General features: G+C 34.8%; 1 protein-coding gene across 7 annotated transcripts in view; it reads right to left on the reverse strand.

The window, feature by feature from the left end:
- The window catches only part of CUL2 (cullin 2), a 109,819-nt gene that overhangs the window by 24,021 nt on the left and 58,810 nt on the right, over positions 1-26,988 (reverse strand). For all 7 annotated transcript variants that reach the window (XM_036084153.2, XM_036084152.2, XM_036084157.2 and 4 more), the window contains 8 exons: positions 10,507-10,603; positions 10,247-10,357; positions 7,001-7,163; positions 3,810-3,934; positions 2,245-2,352; positions 1,457-1,516; positions 600-728; positions 406-492 (listed from right to left, as the gene is read on the reverse strand). In XM_036084153.2, coding sequence (XP_035940046.1) covers positions 406-492; positions 600-728; positions 1,457-1,516; positions 2,245-2,352; positions 3,810-3,934; positions 7,001-7,163; positions 10,247-10,357; positions 10,507-10,603 — 880 coding nt within the window. The remainder of the gene's footprint in view (positions 1-405; positions 493-599; positions 729-1,456; positions 1,517-2,244; positions 2,353-3,809; positions 3,935-7,000; positions 7,164-10,246; positions 10,358-10,506; positions 10,604-26,988) is intronic.

Consider the following 26,988-nt stretch of genomic DNA (forward strand, 5'->3'; position numbering starts at 1 on the left):
GTAGGAATTATCAACTACTAAGTAACTCATGATAAATATGAATCAGGTACTATTTATCTCATCAGTGTGTATGCTAAAATGATATAAAAATGACCTGAAATTCAACTGCACTCCAAAACTTATACTTAAAGGAATACTTTAGCTGTATTCATTCATTAAGTAATACAAGTCTTTTGTAAAGTTAACACTGTTTATATCTTGTGGATGATTCTAAATCAATATACAGAGATTTTGTCTTTTCAATACCGTATTTGCATATCCCACCACATGAATATACATTCTGTATTTTTTAACCAGTTTCCTATCGATGAAATATTTTGGTACTACATATAATGCTCCAATGAATATCTTTATGTGCTCATGGAATAATTTCTAGGACATTATCAGATCAAAGGCTTAAATTACCTTTAATTTATTGATCATGGCTTCTTCAGAATCCATAGACATAGATAATCCATGAATTAAACGTTTTGCCAGCATTCTTGCGTAGAACTATATTAAAAAAATTTTTTAAAGATTACTTTCTTTCTGATGATTTGAAGTTCAAAACCAAATCAAAGCTGACTAAAACACAAATAAAACTTCTATTAACAACTTACCTTTTGAAAAACATCCTTATCATCGATATACTTGAAAACGGTAATGAAGCTCGTGAGTTTGTCCTCTACTTCATTCTCGGTCATCCCCTTCGCTGACTTCTTTAATAAGTTGTCACAGTACTTAGCAAGCTCAAGTAGAAATTGACAGTAAATCTTAGATAGGGCCCTTCTGTACATATCATGCCTCAAAGGAGGCAAAGTGGCAACAATACAAAATAAGATCAATGGGTAAGGTCTTTGCCATCCTAAAGCTTATGTTTTAAAAATTATGAATATGCCCCAAAGAACTTAAAATATATTCTATAAGGTTAAAAAAAAAACTAGAAATAAGTAAAAAAAAATCTAATCAACATGTAGAGCCCAATAAAGCATTGATATAAGTAATAAAAGTTTCAAAAGAATATCTAGATGAGTTTTGAGAGGCTCTGGTATTTTTTACATTAAACAAGTACTTTTTAAAAATCTTACAACAACCTTGGTAAGCAAATTTCCTGTAAAGGCTATCAAAAATTTACCATACAATTTCCTTTAGATTTCAGATAAAATAAAATCCCTATGAGAAGTAATGCAAATTATTCCAAAGCACACATACTTTAAATGCCAAACGTTGTGAAATGGAGTATTTTCCCTGTCAGTTATTCCTTTAAAAAAAGGCTTTAATACATGGCCAATTGCATTCCTTAAATAAATGCCAAATTATAAACAATGTACATAATAATTTTTATTTTTAATAATTTAATTTCATCTATTTTTCTGAAAGATACTATAAAACCAAATTAATTTGACGCTCTCCTCAGTTTTCTTTTTCTAATACTGATTTTCCGTAAGATTACTTTTAAGCAACCATCAAAACTTACCAGTTCAGGTGCTTTGCAAACAGACTTGGGTTCTCTGTAATTTACAACTGATGTAAGGGCCTAAATAAGAAAACAGACCAGTAATTAGCTCCCAGTAACGGGGTAAAAGTGCAGCTGGTTCAATATTGTATGCTATAATCCGTACATCCAAAAATTACTGCCTCACACAAAACATGGCATTCTGATGGTAGTGTGTTCCTGTTTTCATATTTAACACAGGGTAAATTTCTAACTGTAACCCTCATGATAATTATATAAAAAATTATATATACTCTTCCTACTGAAAGATATTCTCTATAATTCATTACTGGTTTTTGAACACAGATAAAATAAGACTACATTTTTTAAAAATCTTATAATAACCATGTAAACAAATTTCCTTTAAAGGATACCAAAATCCCAAAGTTTGTAAAACATACTGATTTTTATTTCAAATATTACTCAGTATAGTACCTTAGTATCATATTTAAAGGAAAAATCAGCACTAAAGGATACTAAAATTACATTTTTAATTAATTACACTTTTAATTTAAAAAATTGCATTTTTTTAGAAGATACTAATTTATTAGCAATTGCCCCCTATATAGCATACTCATGGGAAATTCAATTCCCATATAATTCAAGCATTCAATTTAACCACTCAGTTATTAATCTAAAAGTTATATTTCTATTTTGACTTTGTCTAGATTAGAAATCACATACACAATCAATTAGGAGCCCTAATTCTGAAACTGCCTGAAGAATGGTGATTAAATAAAGAAAATTATATATATACTTTAAAAAGTTACCTTATCCAATGCACTCATAAAGTGCTGATCACCATTTAAAACAGTGTTGATAAGTTGAACAAATTTACCATGTACTTCCAAAACTGACTCCACAAATAGTGTTGGCATCTAAAAATGTGAAATACAAAGTACAAAATCACATTTTAAGAAGTTCAAGGATAAAATGAGGCTTACTAAAAAATTGTTTAATTACGTGTAAAGTTTTCCCCAAGCAAATTAATATTACACACACACACACACACACACACACACAAACCCTCAAAAATGTTTTTAGCTAAGATGGACTTAAAAATCTATAACTTTAAAATTGAAATTAGCTTGTCATTCAACACCAGAGAAATGCAGGACTGGAGTTCTTCTGCCAGAAGAACCCACTAAAAACACTCCTCTCTGTGTTGGAATACCGTATCTTCAGGGTAACAAGATACAGCCTCTGAACTACCAGGCCTATCACTTTCATAGAGGATTATATAAACAAAAACTGCCTTCAAAGCTACTGAAGGCTGAGAGAGAAAGAAGAGTTAAAAAGCTAGAGTCTGTGAAAACAGAGACCCCCTGAATTAAGCAGTACAATTCCCCCACATCTGAGAGGGAAGAAGTATCTAGCAGTGCAAAAGTGAGTTTTTGAACTTAATGGAGGGAACTACGTCAGCTAAAATTATTTGGGTCTACTACAGATGTATTCTCTTACACTTCCACCCCCGTCCTTGACACGGCACCCTATGCCTCTTTGCCCAATATCATTCAACACCCTGAACCTAAAAGACTAATAATATAAACTAATGGTTTTACTTAATGCATTACTGTGGCAGAACATAAAATCACTGAAGTGATCAGCATTTAACAAATGCTCCCGAATGATGATGTCCATATAAAAATTATTGCAAATGAAGAGCCAAAGCTCTACTTCAGGAAGAGAAGTAACATTTCATGTCATGTCTATCTTATTGGTTAAGCCATCACTAAGTAATAACAAAGAAGTTCATCCAACAAGATTTGATGATAGTAACACACTTTGAGAGGAAAGACACCTTGCTGTAAATAGTCATTTGACCGGCAGGGAACTCTTCAGAAAGATAAGTATTAGAGACATGAGGTTCACTGCTGGATATTTTGGGTAGCAAGCATATATTTAGGGAAGACTCTTAATTTAAATTTGTTTCCTGGGCTACCAAATTCAGAGCATATATAAAGAAAGCAAATTGTAACTTGCCTATACTACCACTGATTAATACCATTATCACTACAACTATTAATGCCAATTACATAGAAACACAATCATTTAGAAACAGCAAACATATTTTTCTGTGAGCAGTTAATTAACAACTGCTAAATGAACACATCAATATGACTATGAAGAAGCCTATTTCATTCAATGATTTTCTAATAATACGACAATTCCAGAATGAGGCCAACAAACTACAGGTTTAAAACATTTTAATAAAGATATTTCATTTGTTATCATGGTAGGACTTTTCTGTCACTGTTTAAAACAGTAAAGTCATAAGAAAAACTCCATGATAATCTGATTAAGAGAAAAATATCCAGTTCCTTATATAACTCACATTTTCCTGAGTAAGATTACTGGTTGCTCTAAGGCCCTCATCATGGATATGATTTTGCAGCTCCTGAATCATATGAGGTAAACCAGTGGACACAGCACGAAGTAAGACATACATATTTGCCATGTCTGAAGAGAAAAAAAAATTTGATTATTAAATTTCCAGAGTTCAAAAAATATTTTAATGTATTTGGTAATGCATGGTTCAAAATGCAGAATTACAAGAGAATGCAAAGAAAGTCCCCTACACCCATCTCCCAACCATCCACAGGAAAGCAATATTGTAGTTATAACAGTTCAAAGATGTTTCATGCACATTCAAACAAATACATATAGTCTTCCCTCTGCCTCTTTTTACACAAATAATGTAGCATATTTTATGTATTATTTGCAACTGCAGAACACAACATTTTAACTTAGAGATCTTTTTATATCATTACATAAAGGTTATTTTACAACTGCATAGCACCCCCATTATATAGCTATATTATAATTTCTTAAAAATTGATGAAAACTTGGTTGTTTCTAATCTCTTGATATTACAATATTACAATTAAGAACCCTGTATATGGGTAAGAATATCTGTAGTATAAATCCCTGGAAGTGGGACTATTGTGTCAGAGCTTCATCTTATAGACAGATCCTTATAACACAGCTCCCAATAGCAGGAAGTTCCCTTGCCAACAACGTGTTATCAACGTTTTGATCTTTCCCATTGAAAATGATGTCTCAGTGCAGTGCTTTTTATTTTAAACTTTTTATTGAAATATAACACATATACAAAAAGTGTACAAACCATAAGTACATATCTCAATGAATTATCACACGTGAACACATACACACCCATGACATCACCCCCCAGGGTAAGAAACAGACATTCCCTACACCTAGAAGTTCCCTTCATACCTCCTCCCAATCACTATTCCTCTTGCTTTTCTGCAAAGGTAACCACTATCATGACTACCAACCCACAGATTAGTTTTGCCTGTTTTGAACTATTAATAAAAATGGAATCATACAATTCCTTCATGTTTGGTTTCTTTCGTTCAACATGTTTATAAGGCTCATCTACATTTTGTATGTAGCTGTAATTGTTCATTTTCACTTCTCTAATAATATTCCATTATAGGAGTATACTGCACTTTATTCTACTGTTATTGGACATTTGAGTTATTTCTGGTTTGGAGCTAATACAAGTAATGCTGCTATGAACATTCTTTTACCTTTTTGTATATATTTGCATGCAGTTTGGGCAGGGGATTATATATTTGGGATTGGAAGGGCTGGATCAGAAGATATGCATACATTCAGCCTTAAGAGTCAATGTCAGTTTTTCAAAGTAGTTGCATCAATTTATACTCCGAGCCCAGGGTATATAACAAATTCTCGCTCCTCTACACACTTCCCAACCTTACTATATTTGGTCTTTTAATTTTTTTTTCCCCCAGAATCTCTTGCTTTATTCAACACTATCTAAATTTCAACAATCTCTCCAGTTTTACCCTAGTATTTTTTAAAATTTTATTATGTTATGTTAATCACCATACATCAGTTTTTGATGTGGTGATCCATGATTCATTGTTTTCGTATAACACCCAGTGCTCCATGCAGTACATGCCCTCAATACCCATCACAGGGCTAACCCATCCCCCACTCCCCTCCCCTGTAATGGTCTTTTAAATTTTGTATCAAAACGTGAGTACTGGTATCTTAGTGTGGATTTTAATTTGCATTCCTCTATTTTAATAAGATTGAGGGCCTCTGTATATGTTTACTGGCCACTTGGATATCCTCTACTCTGCAGTACCTGTTCAAATTTCTTGACTGTTTTATATTTTGGACATAAACCTTTTTCAGTGATTGCAAATATATTACCCTATGATTGTCTTTTGATGCTCTTAATGGTCTTTTAATGATCCAAAGGTTTTTTTTAAATGCAGTCCACTTGATCAATCTTTCCTTTGTGGTTAGTGTTTTTTGTGTCTCATTTAAAAATATCTTTCCTTACTTCAAGGTCATGAAGTTATTCTCCTATATTATCTTCTTGAAGTGCTACTGTTTTACATGTAGGTCAAAAGCCTACAATGTATTGACTGAATCTGTATACGGTATCTGAGGTAGAGATCAAACTTTACTTTTTCCCAAGTGAATATCCAATGGACTCAGCACTGTGTGTTAAAAAGACTGTCTTTCACCTACTGCTCTACTGTGTCACCTTGGTCTTAAATCAAGTATCTATGTATGCATGGGTTATTTGTAGGCTATTTTATTCCATTGGTCTATTTGTTTACCCTCGCACCAATGTCTCATTGTCCTAATTACTGTGGTTTTATCATAAGTCATGCTATCCTGCAAAGTCTTCCCATGACGGTCTTCAAGACTGTCTTGACTTTTCTTAGTCTAAGAGTTTAACTTTCACAATTAAAACAAACAACAAACCAAAAAAACCACTGCAGTTTTGAGTAGATTCTCCTGGATCTATAAATCAATGTTGCTTTCAACAATGTTTCATTTCCTGTGTGGGTCTGGCACATATCTTGTTATGTTTATTCCCTGTTATTTGAAAATTTTTAGTGCTATTTTCTCCTTTAAAAAAAATTCCATTTTGGGACGCCTGGGTGGCTCAGTCGGTTAAGCGCCTGCCTTCGGCTCAGGTCATGATCCCAGGGTCTTGGGGTAGAGCCCCACATCGGGCTCCTTGCTCAGTGGGGAGTCTGCTTCTCCCTCTGCCTGCCACTCCCCCTGCTTGTGCTCTCTCTCTCTCTCTAATAAATAAATAAAATCTTTAAAAAAATTCCATTTTTTATTGCTTATTATTAGTATCTCATTATATCTTTATTTTGTATTTTCTTCTATTTTGAATGAGACTGAGCATCTGCATATACTTAAAATCTATTTATATTTCCTTTTCATCTTTGCTTTTTTTCCTGCTGTTTATTAGAAACTCTTAATGTATTAAGGAAATTAGCCCTTGTGATATGTAAAAATGTGCAAACACCTTTTCCTAGTTTTTCTTTTGACTTGGAAAACATACCTTTCCAAAATAGTCTTTTTTATTAAGAATTGGTAAAAAGGCATATCAAATATTTTAGATTATTACTAAAAATGTCTGAAATCTAAGGAGGCTTGGAGATGATGTAGAAAGTGGGTTTATAATTTAATTTCTATTCACATTCACTGTTTCATATCACTTACCATTTTTTTTCTCTTGTCGGATGATATTATGACATTCTGCATGTAAGAACTGTAAGTGGTCTGCTACCATTCGTTGCTGACATTCATGAATCACTTTAGTATATGAACTTGGATGCAAGTATTTTCGACATCGAATTTCTTCATCTTTTAATCTACCTAGAACCTTTAGAAATATATTCTTACAGTCATGACCTACTATGAGGAAAAACCTGTAATATCAGTAAGTAACTTAGGTAGCCTAATTTTAATGGCTCAATTAAAGATGGCCAGGTAACAAATAAGGATTACATAACCAATTTAAACCCACATTCCATAAATCATTTCAAATTTTTATTTAGGCTATTAGCTATCACCTACATTTTACCAAAATCTTATGAACACGAACTAAAGTTAAGTGGTCTGCATTTTGTCTTCATTTACTGACCCTGATCATCCTATTATATAGGAAATCTAACATGCAACAGGAAAAGTGAGTAAAAATTATTAAAAACCAGAACAGGTGGTCACTTTATGAATATTTAACTATCAAACTAAAAAATAGTTTACACCAATTGGATCAAGTAGATTAACCTAATTATTTTATGTTGGTCCCTCTTCTTATAAAAAGTAAATGTTATCAGTAATATACATGATAATTACCAAATTAAAGATTTCATTAAAATTTTTCAAAGTCAATTATATTTAGTCATACTTAAATATGTCAATCAAGAGCTTTAGTAAAGCTTATTCTATATAAGAAACACTGGGCTACCAACAATACACTGATTAAAATTAACAAGAACCAGCTAATAAAGATAAAAGCTAGAGAATCTGGCTAATTTCTACCTCAAAACAAAACTACATTCGCAATTAAAATCACGCTAGCATAGCACATACACACACAAATGTTTAGACTTCGAAAACATTCTACTATATGAAGCTATAACTAGAGTTTCTGAACTTAACTGGTCCCAGAGAACTATATACAGTTAAGCCTTTGGAGAGTACTGCTGACTTTGCCTGGACATAAGAACGTAATACTGGGAAGGAAGGTGATGTTGAGAGGGGAAATAACACATCATTCCTGGATACCTCTCAGATACCTTTTGATGAAAATGAGGAACCTACTATGCTCCCTGGTGGAGCCAGAAGTCTAGGGCAAAGTCACAGAAACCAAAAGTAGGCAAGAAGGTATCTGGACTAAAAGATGTTCAGTGCATATTTAACCAACTAAGAAAGTCATTTTTGTCAAAAAGTTTTTCTTTTAAAAGAAAACTATCCCTTAAAAGGATTATGCCTATTAGTCATTATAGCGTACTGTAACTTTAATGTTTATGGATTAACTAAATGCAACAGGAATTAGAGTCAGGAGGTGAGGGAGGATGAGAAAAGGAAAAAAATTAATGATAATGGCAGGGGAGGGGTGCACATCAAAAGAAAGGTAGACAAGAGTGGAGTGTCTCAATGAGGGGCTTCAAAGAGTTATAAAACCACTTACAGCTGGGGAGAAAAGGCCAAAACTACAGGTAAAATAGAGAAAGAGAAGCAGGAAGGCTACATTAGTCTGTTAATTAAATGAGCTAATCTTATAAATGCTACTTCCCAAACATAATTTCCAATGGCCCTCATTTTAACAGTTTGAGATATAATTTACTTATCATATGATTTACCCACTTAAAAATATAATTCAGGGCGCCTGGGTGGCTCAGTTGGTTAAGCGACTGCCTTCGGCTCAGGTCATGATCCTGGAGTCCCTGGATCGAGTCCCGCATCGGGCTCCCTGCTCGGCAGGGAGTCTGCTTCTCCCTCTGACCCTCCCCCCTCTCATGTGCTTGCTCTCTCTCATTCTCTCTCTCTCAAATAAATAAATTAAAAAAAAAAAAAAATCTTTAAAAAAAAAATATATAATTCAATGGTTTGGGGTATATTACATTATTAGTGTTTTCAAAATTGTGGTAAAATATATGTAACATAAAATATGCCATTTTAACCATTTTTGAGTGTGCGATTCAGTGGCATTAATTACACTCACAATGCTGTGCAACTGTCTATTTCTAAAACTTTTTCATCACACCCAACAAAAACTCTGTAACCATTACAAAATAATTCCTCATTCTCTCCTCCCAATAACTTCTCATCTACTTTCTGTCTCTATGAATTTACCTATTGTAGATATTCCATATTCTAGACAGTGTATGGCTCTATATAAGTGGAACATACAATATTTTTGTCAAGGGCCTCTTTTTAGAGCCAAATATAACAAGGAGTATATGTATCACTGATAATCCGTGCGCACTTTTCAGGATTGGATCTAGAACCTTTAACGAGAGTTTAAGAAGCATAAAGGGCTTAAAGCTAAGAGCCACTGACTTGGTGTAACCTGTACTTAATAGATGGAGAAAAATGTCCTAGAAGGCTTACTTGAGGTCCTAGAGCTAATCAGTGACAATAGCAGGAAGAGAATTGAACAACTCAGACTTCCAGACCTGGGCTTTGTGGAATTTATAACAATGTACTGGTATTTCATGACCTGTGATCTATGGAGGCCACTCTACAGCTATTCCACTTGCAACACATTATCTTCTTCACGAAACAAACTAACAAAAATCATCGGATAATAAAATGCTTGGAATTCAATACTGCAAATGAAAAAACCTGGCTAAAAATTTAATACATCTTATATAATGACTGACTTTGTAACACGACTATTCCTTTACTAAAAAAAAGTATACATGGAATTTTAAAAATACTAATCAATATGTGTTGGTTTAAGGATTAATTAAAATTTCTTGTGGAGTTTTTTCTCAGTCTTCCAAAAACTGAACAGACCAAAAGAGTAACCTATCCAAGTATCTAGAATTATTATATTTTTCCTTCCATTTTAAAGAAGGAAAAGATAAAAACCCAAACACCTAGCTTCTATGCTTATCCTATTCCTCAAACATCTACTAACCACAAATATAATTTATTCTTTTGCCAAGAATGTGAATATTAATTTTAAAGACAAGCAAATCAAGCAATCAGGATTTATCAAGAAGCAACAACCATGATGAAAACTGGATAGAATTTTTCCTCATGGAGAATGCCACAGCAAGAACAATGATCTATCAATAGGTACTGTACATTAACTATAACTCAGAGTAATGATCAAACAAAAAAAACCCTTTTTCCACCAAAAAAGTATATTAACTAAGAAAACAAATGTTAAATAAAACCAGGCCTGATATATAACAGATGATGCATTTAACATAATATGTTCTTTCTTACCTTTTCCATATACTGTGAGCAGTTTGATTCTTGTAATAAATTTGAAGCTTCTTGTTTGTAATACTCTCCTGTTTCAGTCAGAAAGGGAGACTCAAAGATTTCCTGATAAAACTAAAAAAAACCAATTAAAATCATAGTTAATAAAAAATAATAATAAATTAAAAATTAAAAATAAATAAAATAAAATCATATTTAAAAAATTAGAACAAGTAGTTTAAGAAATTAAAGGTCTGATTATGTTTTTAAAGGAGGCTTTTTACCTTTAAGGGGAATTTTTTCTTATACTGTTCAACATGAACAAAGGAGTTAATAACCCCATGGATTACTTTCTGGTTTGGGTCTTCTCCACCACGATCACTAAAACAAGATATAACAAAAAAATATTGAGAATACAAATTATCTGTGGAAAAATACCATAGTATGCCAAAATATGGCTGCTTATTCTAATCATATTATAAAGCATTTTAAAGGTCAATGCATGCTTGATGCTTAAAAATAAATTTTTTCATATCACAGCTGAATTAACATTTGTTATGATAGTTAATGTACTAATCAGATGTCATTTCAATAAAAGCTTTGATTGTTACATTGATACATTTGATTACATTGACACTAAAATGATACTTCTTTAATTTTAGAGTAGACATGAGCCCATTAAGACTTTAATTATGCTGGTTAAGAATATCTAAATTTCACTTACCACAAACTCTATTATTAGACGATTTGTTCTGAGAATTCAGTCTGAACCATTACAAGGATGCCAATAGTGATCTGAGAGTACACATTCCTCAAAGGTACACTTTATATATTATCACTCACTGAAGGGACTAATAGCTGTTGTTCTTTAAGAGATCTGCTAGAGCCACTGAGTTGCTTTCCATTCAAACACAAAGGTATTTTTCTTTTTAGAAATTTAGTGAGATATGTTTTTGTAAGGAATCTAAAATCATCTCAATTATTCATGTGACATTTGCTAAGTTCCTACTTAGCCAAGGCACTATGTGTAATGCAAGTTTTAATCACTATAAGAAATGTACCTGAGTATCAGGCTTTCTAATTACAGAAAGAGGAAAATGAAATCGAAAAAAATAGTTTGCCTAAAGCCAGCCTGGCCCCAAGTTGGGAATTTCTGACTCCAGTACTAATGCTCTAATCAAACCATTATGCAGTCATTTACCTTCCTATTGGCAATCTTTCACCTCACTTTAAAATGTTTTTTTTTTTCTCTGAATTAATGATTATTTTACAAAGAGAGCAACAGGAAGTATATTATCATCATTCCATTGTAAAAGCTTCTTGTTCTTTATAGTAGGATATAGACTTCCTAGCACTGTCCCTCCCTGTCTCCGTATCATGCTGCTAATCCTTTTTCATGTTTCAATTATCTGGATAGTCCAGGAAACGTTTTTTGTACATGAATTAATATGGGTACAGTAATTCTGTCAGTCATAGAATCTCAGATACTAAGTCTACATTTTGATATTACTAATAAAAACAATGAGTTTCTCTAAGGTCACATAGAGTGAGCACATTTCCTCTACTCACCTTCCATTAGTTCCTTCCTAAACACAAATTAAATCTGGTAAAATAATGATCTAACCGATCTTATCTATTTGAAACACACTGTTTTTTTTTTTCTTTTAACTTTGCCTAGGATCAAATAAAAATCAGTCAAGAATGAGAAACATCTGAATATTTGGAAAATCAGGTTAGCCAGAATTCTTTTCATGACCAAATCCTATTCTCCTTGCTCAGCACCAGGAAAACTTCCACTACTGATACTCCCAACACTCCTGCCATTTGTTTCTGATCCCAAAAGGCCCAGATAAACTGGAATCAGGCAACATACCGTCTAGAAGAAACACTGATAGTCCCAGTGTTTAGTAACTAAGTTGTCCTCCCTAAAAAGGTAACAACTGAACACAGAAATTCTGAGGCATAATTATTCAATCTTTAAGATCACCACAAATTTTTATAACTGCACAAAAACATTATAAATATACAGCATTTGTATTAGGCTGACAGATAATGAAAATAAGCTGTGGAATGATGCTGTTAGTAATATACAAAAGCACTGACTAAACTGGTCATCTGAATAAACTCAGTTTCATCTAAGAACAGTGGTCCCAAGAGATAAACCTTGAGAAAAGAATATGAAGAATTTTAGAAATATGGCTTATTATTTGATCCTAACAGGACTGTGTGGAAAATGCCTAGAGCAATCATAATGAAATTGCCAATATAATGAAACCACTCAGCTGGGATGACGGAGACTAATAGGAATATTAAGCATAGACCTTAAGGCCAGGATTTTGGAGTCCGACTGCCTGGGTTTGAGTTCTGGCTGCATTAATTGTCACCTTGGACAAGCATTTCTTAACCTCTTAGTACTCAGATTTCCTCATCTGTAAAGTGGGGATAATAAAAGTACCTAAACCTCATGGATGCAAGGATGTGGTAAAGATTAAGCATAATCCAAGAAAGCCTGTAACACAGTCCCTGGTACCTGAGTAAACAATAAACACCTATTATTTTAAGTCCTGATAGGAGCAAAATGGAACCATTTTTAATACATTATAGAGGAGAATAAAGCAAGAGACCAAGAGACCACAATCACTGACTGTGATTTTAAAATCAAGGCTTTTAAAGAAAACTAAATGAGCTTTTAACTCAAATAGCAGGCCAGATTTGTGATAGTCATCAAAAGTTAGGCTGGAACTCTGAAAAGCCCTGATACTGAAATATGACAAGGGACAACTTAATCTGTTAGTGAAACCTTCCTTTACCCTTATGTTTAAAATGAGACTAGGGTTCCAGCAAACTAAATGCAGTCTCCTGCTCCCACTCTAAACCTGAGAAATGACAGGAAGGATACTTTTCAACACCCCATTGTTGGAAATAGCCCTCGGACTTACAGAAATTGAAAAAAAGATGGAAAGAAGACTGAGTAATGTAGGAAAATAAAACTACACACCAATCGCACAAGAGAATGTTACAAGGAGAGGGTGGGAAGAGAGTGGAGGAAGACAGGCCGAGAAGTGGCCGAGCCTGAAAGCTGGATGGCGCACAAAGGATGAGAAAAGCAGCGAGGTCACCAGGAACACAAGCCAGGCTGTGCAGCGAGGCAACGAGCAGCAGCTGTGTCCGCGTCCCTGCTGGAACTGTAGGCGGTGCGTGAGGCAGCTGAGCCCGACAGAAGGGAAACCTCTGCAGCCAGACCACTTGCTGCAGCCCTCACCGGAGAACACTCCTACTCTCCCCTGCTTCCACGCCAGAAGGCACTGGGAAATCAAGGGAATGTTTTCCCTTCAGAGTGGCAAGACTTCATAAGAGCAAGATTGCTGAGTGGTCGAGAAACAGACTCTGCTTGTGGAAGAACAAGCACTTCAGAGGGCAAACTGGCAAAACTCTAAACGCACCTACTCTGTGACTCCAAACAAACACCTGCATTTTGTGCACAGAAAAAGCAAGAGTTGTATTAGTGGAAAAACTGGAAACAACCTAATACACTCATGAGAAGAATTTAATAAAATGAGGTGGAACCATATCAAATATTTTTTTTTAAAGATTTTTATTTATTTATTTGACAGAGAGAGACACAGCGAAAGAGGGAACACAAGCAGGGGGAATGGGAGAGGGAGAAGCAGGCTCCCACGGAGAAGGGAGCCCAACGTGGGGCTCGATCCCAGGACCCTGGGATCATGACCTGAGCCGAAGGCAGACGCTCAATGACTGAGCCACCCAGGCGCCACCATATCAAATATTAAGTAGCAGTTTAAAAAGAATGCACTATGTACTAACAAAAAAGTTATCAAGATATATAATTGAATAAAAAAAGTATAAGTATCATTTATGACTGTCAAAAGCTAGAAAAAAATCACATGAAAAACGATCTCTATATTGTACTTATTTCTGTATGTAAATATAAAAATTCATAGGAAACGGTTTGTAAAGACAGTTAACCAAATAGTAACAGGGATTACCTCTGGGTAGAGGAAGACTGAGGGAAGAATCTAGTTCATTCCAAGTTTTTCAAGAATGCATCTATGTGTCACTTGTGTATTTAAAACTAAGTTTAAAAAAAAGGGGGGGGGGCACCTGGGTGGCTCAGTCGTTAAGCGTCTGCCTTCGGCTCAGGTCATGATCCCAGGGTCCTCGGACTGAGTCCCACATCGGGCTCCCTGCTCAGTGGGGAGCCCGCTTCTCCCTCTGCCTGCTGCCCCTGCTTGTGCTCTCTCTCACATGTTCTCTCTCTCAAATAAATAAATAAATAAAATCTTAAAAAAAAATTAAAAAATAAAACTAAGTTTTTCATTGAGTAGCTAATTACAAGGTCTGGGGAAGAAAATGTACAAGATAAGTCTGGAACATCCTGACACACTAGATAGCAAGGAAGATAGCAAGGATGACTAGGGTCATATCAAAAAGACCAACTAACCAAAGAGAGGCAATTTAAACTTTAATAAAACAATGAAGAGAAATGAATCAAATGTATTTAGGTCTATAAGTTCATCACAATATAATGAAAAAAAAAAGCTAATTGGTCACTTTCTGAGGATCACAGCAAACCAATTAATTACCTTGACAAGTGAGTAAAGGAAAGAAACAAGCAGTTATTTTATCCTCCCTACATGACCTTTTACCATTGGGTAACCAAATAGTAGAGGAGAGGGAAGCATGTCTTTATAAGATTATTCCAGGTAAAAATGAAAACAAAATGACAGAATTAAAGTGACAGTTTTACAAACTTCAATAAACAAAAAGATGTCGGTGTTCAATATCAGTGGCTGCTTACATCCAAAAAAGTGAAAAAACAGACACTATGGAAGAATATCTATAGTCTTGCCGGAGGGAACCAATGAGTCTGAGTAAGCCTCTGGTCTGCCAATTTGCAGGAAATACAGAGGACAAAGGAACATATTTAAATGTGCCTCATGCAATCAGCAAAATCCAGACAATGGGGAAGTCTAAAAGATCAAATGGCCAGGGTTCATCAAGTACAAGGGGGGAAGAAAAGAGTGCAAAAGCAACTTGCTGATTAAAAGACTTAAAAGACATGTAAAGTTCTTTTGGATGGACAAGACTAAACTCTTAGAGAGTCTCGGAATATACATGTGGGTGATAAAACCATAAGAAAAAGAAGAAAGGAATTACCTTGAGAGTCAGGATAGTGGTAAACTTTTGGAGAAAGGGAAGGGATGGGACACATTCAAAGGTTTCAGGGGTGGCTGGCATGGTTCTATTACTTGACTCGGATGGTAGTAACAAGAATATTCACCTTATAATAATTCATTAGGCTGTACAATTGTGTTGTACAATTGCATTGTACAGTTTTCTGTATCTTGTATTTTACACTAAAAAAGTTAAACACACACACACACCAAAGCCCCCAAAAGTACAAAGAAAACTGATATAACAATATTAATATGTGCCACAATAAAGAAAAAGTACAAGATGGACAAAAATACATTACAATAAAAATAACCATGAAGATGACAACCCAACAGAGGTATGAAACAAAAAAGAACAATTGCAAGGAAAAAAGTTAATAAATCTAAAAATGAGCTGGGAAATTTTAAAACATATCTCTCAGGAATTGAGAGATACAAAAGAATAAAGACTACTAAGTTAGATTTTATCTTTATCTGAGACTGTATTTTTCCTCAATGAAATCTCCAACATCTACACAATTTAGAAATAGAATAACAAACACACAGATGTATCAGAGAAAACACAGATCAGCCATAGCAGCCTATGTTACAGTGTTCCAAATTCAAAGGGGAAGAAAGAATTTCATTTTAATTTTTACTTTTGTTCAAACAGTACTTAACATTAGAAAGTTAACTACAGAATTACTGGAGAAAAGAAATGCAATTTTGAATCCTTTTAACATTAAAAACTCAGGCTTTTCAATAAGCAATTCCTTTTACCAGCATTTAAAAATATATCTATTCATTTGTTTTTATAATTTCATATATCCAGTTTTAATTTTAAAGATTTATTTATTATTTGAGAAAAGGAGGGGGAACATGTGCAGGGGAGGGCAGGGAAAGGGGGAGAGAGACTCTCAAGCAGACTTCACACTGAACACGGAGCCCCACATGAGGCTCGATCCCATGACCCTGAGATCATGACCTGAGCCAAAATCTAGAGTCGGAAGCTTAACGGATGGAGCCACCCAGGCACCCCTCCAATTTTAATTTTAAAGTAAAACTAAAATTCTTGCAGAAAATTTATACCACAATATTTATGTTTCCAATTATTTGGTTATGCTTGCCTTTTTATATATCACTGAAAATATTCAAATCTTACACTGTGACATTTAGATACATGAAGTTACAATTTTTATTTATTAAAATTATAAACAACTTTAGGTTGTTACTGCACTGAAAGTCCAGTTGGCAAGTCTACTATATTAATATAAAAGATAGGTAAGTTAGCATATGAATAAAATTTATCCTTCCAAGTGAACTAAACACTGAAAAATATGCAGATATACAATCTATGGTTACACCAGGTGTTTTCTTCCTTATATAAGAGGAATACCTTTATTTAAGGATTATCAATTACATTTTGTGTGTACAGATTTTGTGTTATCATGAAAAAAATTTTTAACCATTGTTTCATTGAATCTCTTAACAAAAAAAAATTTACAACCTACATTCCACTTGTAAATCTAGTATTTCTATAAAACACTTTTTTTCAAAACGCATGAAACTGGGATTATTCCTATAGTGTTTACATATCTCAAGAGAAGCCATCTTTTATAAGAACACGATTAAGCAAAAAGAGACCAGTCCTAGTTTACATCTTAAAAGCAGACGATGCATGATCTTTAAGCCATGAGCTCCTCCTTTTCTCCCTTTACATCATTTTAGATTGCTGTTTTCTGTCTGTGTTCTTTAGACCTTCTTCTTGTCCTTCCTGCAGAAATCCCACTGCATCCAATTACAACTTTTCTCCAAAAGTCATGAAATCCTAACTACAGTTTACCAAGTATTTCAGCATTCATGCTCCATAAGAATTTTCACTTAGTGGAAGATACTGATTTCACAAGGAAAAATCCTCCATTAGCCTGACAGATTACTTTACTCCTTTAAAGAAGTAAATTTTTCAATTTTCTGAAATCTTCCAAGAAAGTACCTTGGGGTTGGGGAATCTTTATGATCTATACATACATTTCTCTTAAAATAAGGAAATGTAAGATAGTTCTATGTACGATCATATGCAAAAATTCCTAGAGATATGGGTGGTGGTATAGCATAAAATACACCTAATACACTTTCACATAACCAAACTTACATTAGGGAGTCATCTTTTCTTTAATGGTGCCAACCAAATTAATTCATCTACTGATGAGTTTAAGACTACACAGCTGAAAGAGGGAGAAAGTACATTACTTTTGTTAAAAAAAATTATGATCATTATAAAATTAACTGAGGTAGAGATTATCTAACCCAAATTGTAGCAAAATAGCTATCCCCTTAGTATCAGATAACTACCTATGCAGTAGAAGCAAGCATTTTAGCTAAAGGACAGTGCTTAAGAATCATAGGGCTAAAATGAAATGTAGACAGCTGCTGGAACACAGTTTTAAAGTACCAGTACTTAATAAATGTTGAATATCTAAGTGCAAACAATATACTAAGTATGTAAGAATTAAGAAAGACACATGTTCTTTTCTTTTAGCAACTCTTGGCCACTGTGCTAAAAATAACCTTCAAACTACATTAAATAATTTTAGCACTGAGAGCCATCTAAGCAGGAAAAAACTACAGTTCTATCAGTCAAGGACTGCTTGCTCGTTATTACTGTCTACTCTGAAGTCTTTTCACTGTATAATCTTCTCTTCAGTTCCACTCATTTTTTTTCAAACTATGTTTCCTTGTGCTCTCAGCAATTTACCAGTCTCTTGTCACAGAATATTTATTATCATGCTTCTCATCATCCTACTTGACAGTCTAAATCTAATTAGACCTCATATAAAACCAGGTATCGGAAAACAGAAATTCCAAGTTGAAAGGGGCCTCCGAAGTCAGCTGATCCAACCTTCCCTATTTTACAGGTAAGGAATCCAATGAAGTAATTTACTCAGGAAACAGAGTATGTGAAGGAAATCAGAATGCCCTGATTACCAACATGTCTGTTGTTTATACAAATGATTCAGATAGGGTTGCTTAAAATTTAAAAGGAGGTAGGGGTCAAGGAATCAAGAAAGAGTAAGACCATGAAGGCTGAGAATCATTTTTCTGAATATATCTATGAATATTTTGTCAAGAATTTGGGAAGTAAAACAGAATTAACTTCCAAGAGTGAGAAAAAAATTGATCCAAAAGGCATTTCAACCTGATAAATACATTACAAATCTGAGGTGACTGGGTGGCTCAGTTGGTTAAGCATCTGCCTTCAGCTCAGGTCAAGATCCCAGAGGTCATGATCCCAGGTTCCTGGGATCGAGCCCTGCATTAGGCTCCCTGCTCAGCTGGAGTCTGCTTCTCCCTCTCCCTCTGCTGCTCCCCCTGCTTGTGCTATCTTGCCCTCTGTCTCTCTCTGCCTTTCTCTGTCTCTGTCTCTATCAAATAAATAAAATCTTAAAAATATATATATTACAGATTTGAAGAATAATAGATATAAGTTATCTGCATTCATTAGCAAGTTGTAAAAGGTTAAGCTGTCTTGACAAGCTTTACATAAGAACCTGTTTAAAGAAGAATATCTACATAAGTTGGATTGCTTTAGGGAGTTATTATAAAAAGTTTTCACTTGGATGTTAATTTTACTGACACTTGTATCTTATTATGCCTCAGGCACTGTAGTAAATACTTTATACAAATCATCTCATTTCATCTTAACAACAGCAATATAAAATGGGTATTGTTAACACTCTCTTTTAGTAACTTGATTTAGACAAAATTCTTTCGGCATCAAAGTAAAAATAGTTAGCAGCTAAAACACAGAAGTGTGTAAAGATATTCCCTGGGGAATAAATTACTCCATGCTGGTATTTGGTAAACTTTTAACTTTCAATCAATTTTCATTTTATTTTACTTCTTACTCCTAATTGCTCATTTAAAAAAATAAATTTCATTATTTTTGTAAATAAATTTCATTATTTGCAGTAGGATATATGGGCAGTTATGCAACTAATATTTCTTATTGTTATTCTTAAATATCTTTAAAAATTAACGGAGCTCTAAGTAATTAAAATAAGCTACAATAAGCTAAGTAAATTATTAATGTCTTCATTTCCTTTAACTGAGATTATCACATAGAAACAATTTTTAAATATCCAGAATTCTAAATATTGTCCCACATTAGGAACCCTTCCTCAACCTCCATACTATATACTCATATCTCAACTGAATGAATACCACAGATTACAGTAAAAAAAATACTTTGGTTAAAGATTTTGAAGACTCCCCCTCACCAAAGATTCTATGTGCATTTCAGCCCAATCTAAAAACACTCTTGTCTCCCAGAAGAAGGAAAGGAAAGAAAAGTAAGAATGGAATATACAATAGGGAAGATCAATAAGACAAAATTGATTCTCTGAAAAAAATGCAACAAAATACACAAACCTTTCACAAAAGTCATCAAGAAAAGATGCACATAAGCAGTATTATGAAAGAAAACATTATTCCAGATGGGGATTAAAAAGAAAATAATACATTAACCAAGTGATTAAAGTTTATCACAAGTAAAAAAAAGTACTGTTGATATTCTCAACTCTTTGATATTATATGATGAGAAGGAAGTATATATCACCATGTGGAATTCTTCCCCCAAACCCATAATCGCAGTCTAATCATGACAAAATATCAGAGAAATCAAAGTTGACAGACATGCTACAAAATACCTGATCACCCTAATTTTTTTAAAAAGTGTCAACTCATGAGACACAAGGAAAGACTAAAAAATTCTCCACCAAGTAGAGGAGACCAAAAGAGACGTGAGAGCTAAATGCAGTGCTGTGGTTTAGACTGGACTTGGGACAGAAGGAACCCATCAGTGAAAACACTGGGGAAATGCAAATATAATCTGTAGTTTAGTTAACAGTTTTATACTAATGTTCATAAATACACCATGGGTTGTGAGATGATAATATTACGAAAACAAGAGTATACAGGAACTTTCTGCACTAGTTTTGCAACTCTTCTGTAAATTTAAAGTTCCTTCAAATAAAAAGTTTATTTTTTATTTTATTTTTTTTAAAGATTTTATTTATTTGACAGAGAGAGACACAGCAAGAGAGGGAATACAAGCAGGGGGAGTGGGAGAGGGAGAAGCAGGCTCCCCATAGAGCAGGGAGCCCGATGTAGGGCTCGATCCCAGGACCCTGGGATCATGGCCTGAGCTGAAGGCAGATGCCCAACGACTGAGTCACCCAGGCGCCCTCAAATAAAAAGTTTTTTTAAAGAAAATACTGTCAATAGCTACTTCCAATAATTCTGAAAAAATAATTCACAACTGACTTAGAAGAAATAAATATCTTACTGAAAAAACTATACGCAGTGTAAAAATCTTATTTAAAAAATTCTGTGACAACTGCTTTGGAATCCAGCACTCTACTAGAGACTGGAAAGATGGCAGAGTAGGAGGATCATGAGCTCACCTCATCCCATGGACAGACACACCAAGGCAACAACTACATCTACACAACTAACTCTGAAAATAATCTGAAGACTGGCAGAACAAATCTTCCACAGCTAGTTGTATAGGAAGCCACATCAAAAAAGGTGGGGGGGACAGAGATGCAGTCTAGAACCAAACCCAATCAACTAACTACAAGGTGGGAGAAACATGACAAGCAAGGAGTGAGGGGATCCGACCCTACAGCAGGCACTCCCAGCCCTGGGGACCCACACTAGTAAGACGGGTCCCCATAATGTATGGCTTTGAAAATTATCCAGCTTAACTTCAGGAGCATTAAAAATCAGCAGAGCTTAACCCCTGGAGAGCTGGAGGGTAAAAGGAAACTGAGTCCCTGCCCTTAAAGAACCAGCACACTAAATAACTTGGCAGAAATATAGCAGAGAAGCAGCAGTTTGAAAAGTGCTTGGGGTATATGTGAAGATTTACTGACTAATCTTAGAACATGTGCTGGAGTGGCAGCGATCCACAGGAGATTTCTCAAGGAACTACACTGTTGGTGGGTGCCATTTCTCTTCCACTCCCTGGTCTAGATAACAGACACAGTTCTAACATTCTCCCATCTACATTGCTTCCACAGCAGGTCCTCCCTGCCCCAGTGCTCCCCTATAGACCTGCTCCACCCAATAAACCCACCTCAGCAGACATCCCTCCAAAGTGGCTCTTGCCCTGCCACACCAATCAGGCTGCCCCTGCCAAGGCCGGTGCCACTCCAAAGTGACTCCTGCCCTGAGAAGTTGGGAGACAACACAATGCACTAGCCAACCCCCAGTTCCTACAGCCAGTCCTCTTAGCTGGCTGCACACGGAGCAAGCCCTTGCCCTTCAATGCGCTTGCAGCGGTGGCAGAGGCTAACTGCGGACAACTAGGCTGAGTGCTGGCCCCAACCACCAGTTGCAGCTGGGCCTCTCAACAGTGTGGGGAGCAAATTCTGCCCAGTGTCCCAACAGCAGGCAAAGTGGGTTATAGCAGACAGTTGCCCATAGCAACTATGGCTCAGCCACAATAGGAAGGAACATGCAGCTCACACAGGGAACACCAATGGAGCAGCTGGTTCTGGTGACCGGGGTGGATTGTGCTACAGGGCAACACAGGACTTCTTCTACACAAGGCTACTACTTTCAAGACCGCGACACAGCTAACCTAACTGATACACAGAAACAGAGAGAGTTAAAATAAAAAGGCAGAGGAATACATCCCAAATGAAAGAACAAGACAAAGTAACAGAAAAAGAGCCAAGTAAAAATGGAGATCAACAATATTTCTCATAAAGAGTTCAAAGTAATGGTCATAAAGATACTCACCAGCCTTGAGAGAAGAGTGCATGAACTTAGTAAAAACTTCAACAAAGAGATACAAAATATTAAAAAAAAGAGTTGAAGAACATAATAACTGAAATGAAAAATATACTAGAGGGAATCAACAGCAGACTTTTAGAAAATGCAGAAGAATGGATCAGTGATCTGGAAGACAAAGTAATGGAAAGCAACCAAGCTGAACAGCAAAAAAAAAAAGGAAAAAAGAAAAATAAAAAATAATAGCTTAAGAGAACTCTGCAACATCATCAATAGTAATAACATTTGTACGATAGGAATCCCTGAAAAAAAGGAGAGAGAAGGGGCTAGAAAATTTATTTGAAGAAACAATAGCTGAAAATTTCCCTGATCTGAGAAAGAAAGCAGATATCCAGGTCCAGGAAGCATAGACAACCCTTAACAAGACAAACCTAAGGAGATCCACACCAAGATACATAATTAAAATGGCAAAAGTAATAATAGAGAATTTTAAAAGCAGCAAGAGTAAGGATACCTGGGTGGCTCAGTCGGTTAAGTGTTTGACTTTTGGTTTTGGCTCAGGTCACAATCTCATGGGTCATGAGATCAAGTCCTGGGTCAGGCTCTGCACTCAGCGGAGAGTCTGCTTGAATATTCTCTCCCTCTGCCCTTCCCCCCAACTCACACGCTCTCTCTCTCTCTCTCAAATAAATAAATCTTAAAAAAATAAATAAAAGCAGCAAGAGAAAATACTTATATACAAGGGTAATACTTTAAGACTATGAGCTGATATTTTAGCAGAAACTTTGCAAGCCAGAAGAAAGTGGCATGTTATGTTCGAAGTACTGACAGGAAAAAACTACAACCAAAATACCCTGCCTGACAAGGTTATCATTCAGAATTGAAGGAGAGACAGATTCCTAGATAAAAGTTAAAGGAGTTTATCACCACTAACCCATCCTTACAAGAAATGTTAAAGGGACTTCATTAAGTGGAAAGAAAGGGCATAACTAGAAGAAAATAATAAAAGGTATTTAATTACACAAATGAAAACAAACATATAGTAAATATAGTACATTAATTACTTATAAAACCAGTATGGAGGTTAAAACACAAAAGTAGTAAAATCAATTATATCTACAAAAATCAGTCAAGAGATAAACAAATTAAAAAGATGTAATATATGACATCATATATGTAAAACGTGGAGGGAGGGCGTAGAAATTTAATGCTTTCAGAATGTATTCGAACTTGAACAACCATCAACTTAATATAGCCTGCTATACACATAGGATGTTATATATGAACCCAATGGTAACCACAAATCGAACACCTATACTAGATACACAAAAAATAAAGAGAAAAGAATCTAAGCATAACACTAAAGAAAGCCATCAAACTACAAGGGAAGAGAACAAAGAAGAACAGAGAACTACAAAAACAACCAGAAAACAATGAACAAAATAATATGTAATAAGTACATACTTATCAGTAATTACTTTAAATATTCAAGGACTAAATGCTCTAATCAAAAGACATAGGGTGATGTGGATAAAAAAAGAAGACCCATCTATATGCTGCTTATAAGACACTCACTTCAGACCTAAAGACACATACAGACTAAAAGTGAAGGGATGGAAAAAAATATTCCATGCAAATGGAAATGAAAATAAAAGCTGGAGTAGAAATACATACATCAGACAAAATAGACTTTAAAACAAAGACTGTAGCAAGAGACAAAGATCATTACATGATGATAAAGGGATCAATCCAAAAGGAGAATAGACTAATTATTAAGCATCTATGCACCCAACATAGGAGCACCTAAATATATAAAGCAAAAATTAACAGACATAAGGCGCCTGGGTGGCTCAGATGGTTAGGCGTCTGCCTTCGGCTCGGGTCATGATCCCAGGGTCCTGGGATCGAGTCTCGCATTGGGCTCCCTGCTCCTTGGGAGCCTGCTTCTCCCTCTGCCTCTGTCTCTGTCTCTGTCTCTCATGAATGAATAAATAAAATCTTTAAAAAAAAAATTAACAGACATAAAGGGAGATAGTGACAGTAGTACATTAATAGTAAGGAATTTTAACACCCCCACTTATATCAGTGAATAGAGAGATCATCCAAACAGAAAATCAACAAGGAAACAATGGCTTTGAACAACACATTAGACCAGATGGACCTAACGATATATATAGAACATTCCATCCACAAACAGCAGAATAAACATTCTTTTCACGTGCACATGGAACATTTTCTGAGACAGATCACATTAGGCTACAAAACAAGTCTCAATAAATTTAGGAAGACTGAAGTCATATCAAGCATCTTTTCTAATCTCACAGTAAGAAACTAGAAATCAATTAAAGGGAAAAAAAATTGGAAAAAAACACAAACACATGGAGGCTAAAAAAACATGCTACTAAACAACCAATGGGTGAACAAAGAAATCAAAGAGGAACTCAAAAAATAAATGGAGACAAATGAAAATGAAAATATAATAGTCCCAAATATTTGGGACACAGAAAAGCAGTTCAAAGAGAGAAGTACACGTTGATACAGACCTACCTCAAGAAACAAGAATATCGCAAATAATCAAACCTTACAAAAAAACAAAACCTTACACCAAAAGGAACAAAAAAATATGAACAAACAAAGCCTAATGTTAGTAGAAGGAAGAAAATAATAAAGATTACAGCAGAAACAAATGAATTAGAGACTAAAAAAAAAAAAGAAAGAAAGAAAACACCAATGAAACCAAGAGCTGGTTCTTTGAAAGATAAAACTGATAAGCATTTAGATAGACTCATCCAAAACAAAAAACAAAAAAAAGGACTCAAATAAATAATTTCAGAAATGAAGGAGAAATAACAACCCACATCACAGAAATACAAAGAATAAGAAACTACTACTAATAATTACATGCCAACAAATTGGACAACCTAGAAGAAATGGATAAACTTCCAGAAACATATAATCTTCTAAAATTGAATCAGGAAGAAATAGAAACTTTGAACAGACCAATTACTAGTAATGAAAATGAACTGGTAATCAAAAAAATCCCAACAATAAAAAAGTCCAGGACCGGATGGCTTCATAGGTGAATTCTATCAAACATTTAAAGAAGACTTAATACTGACCCTTCTCAAACTATTCCAAGAAATTTAGAAGAGGAGGGAAAACTTCCAAATTCATTCTACAAAGCCAGCATTACCCTGATATCAAACCAAGACAAAGACACACACGCACACAAAAGAAAAAACAAACACAACTACAGGCCAATATCCCTGATGAACACAGATGCAAATTACCTCAACAAAAATATTAGCAAACCACATTCAACAATGCATTAAAAGGATCATTCACCACAATCACCATGATCACCACGATCAAATGGGATTTACTCCAGGGATGCAAGAGCGGTTCAACACTCACAAATCAATGTGATACCTTGCATTAACAAGAACAAGGACAAAAACCATCTGATCATCTCAACAGAGGCAGAAAAAGCATCTGACAAAATACATCCATTCATGATAAAAACTCCCCGACAAAGTTAGAGAAACATATAATAAAGGCCATATATGAAAAACCAACAGCTAACATCATATTCAGTGATGAAAAACTGAAAGCTTTTCCTCTAAGATCAGGAACAAGACAAAAATGTCCACTCTTACAACTTTCATTCAACATAGTACTGGAAGTCCTAGCTGCAGCAATCAAACACAAAAAAGAAAGAAAAGGCATCCAAATTGGTAAGAAAGAAGTAAAAACAACACTATTTGCAGATGACATGATACTAAATACAGAAAACCCTAAAGACTCCACCAAAAAACTATTAGAATAAATGTGAATTCATTACTGAATTGTAAGCTTGCTGGATACAAAATTAATATACAGAAATGCTGTGTTCCTATACACTAATAATAAAGGAGCAGAAAAAGAAATTTTTTAAAAAATCACACTTAAAATTGTACCAAAAAGAATAAAATGCCTAGGAATAAATTAACCAAGAAGGTGAAAGACCTACACTCTGAAAACTATAAAATATTGATGAAAGGAACTGAAAATGCACAAACAATGCTTGTGAATTGGAAAAATCCTATCATTAAAATGTCCATACTACCCAAAGGAATCTACCAATTGAATGTAATCACTACCAAAATACCAATAGCATTTTTCACAGAACTAGAACAAATAATCCCTACAAATAAAATTTGTATGGAATCACAAAAGACCTTGAATAGCCAAAGCAATCTTGAGAAAGAACAAAGCTCAAGGTATCACAATCCCAGATTTCAAGATATCCTACAAAGCTGTAGTAATCAGGGTGCCTGAGTGGCTCAGTCAGTTAACCATCTGACTCTTGATTTCAGGCTCAGATCATGATCTCAGGGTCCTGTGATCGAGCCCCACATCAGGCTCCCCACTCAGCAGGGAGTCTACTTATCTCCTTTTCCCTCTACCCTTTCCCCCACTTGCACTCTCTCTCCCCCTCTGAAATAAATAAATAAATCTTAAAAAAAAAGGGCAGCAGAAATCAAAACAGTATGGTACTGGCACAAAAACAGACACATAGATATATAGAACACAATAGAGAACCCATACTTCTATGGTCAATTAATTAATCTATGTCAAAGGAAGCTAGAATATACAACAGGGAAAAGACAGTCTCTTCAATAAATGGTGTTGGGAAAACTCAACAGCTATATGCAAATTAATGAAATTGGACCAGTTTCTTACACCATACACAAAAATAAACTCAGAATGGATTAAAGATCTAAATGTGAGACCTGAAAGCATAAAATGCTTAAACGA

Source organism: Halichoerus grypus, chromosome 6, assembly GCF_964656455.1.
Source record: "Halichoerus grypus chromosome 6, mHalGry1.hap1.1, whole genome shotgun sequence".
Lineage (NCBI taxonomy): Eukaryota > Metazoa > Chordata > Mammalia > Carnivora > Phocidae > Halichoerus > Halichoerus grypus.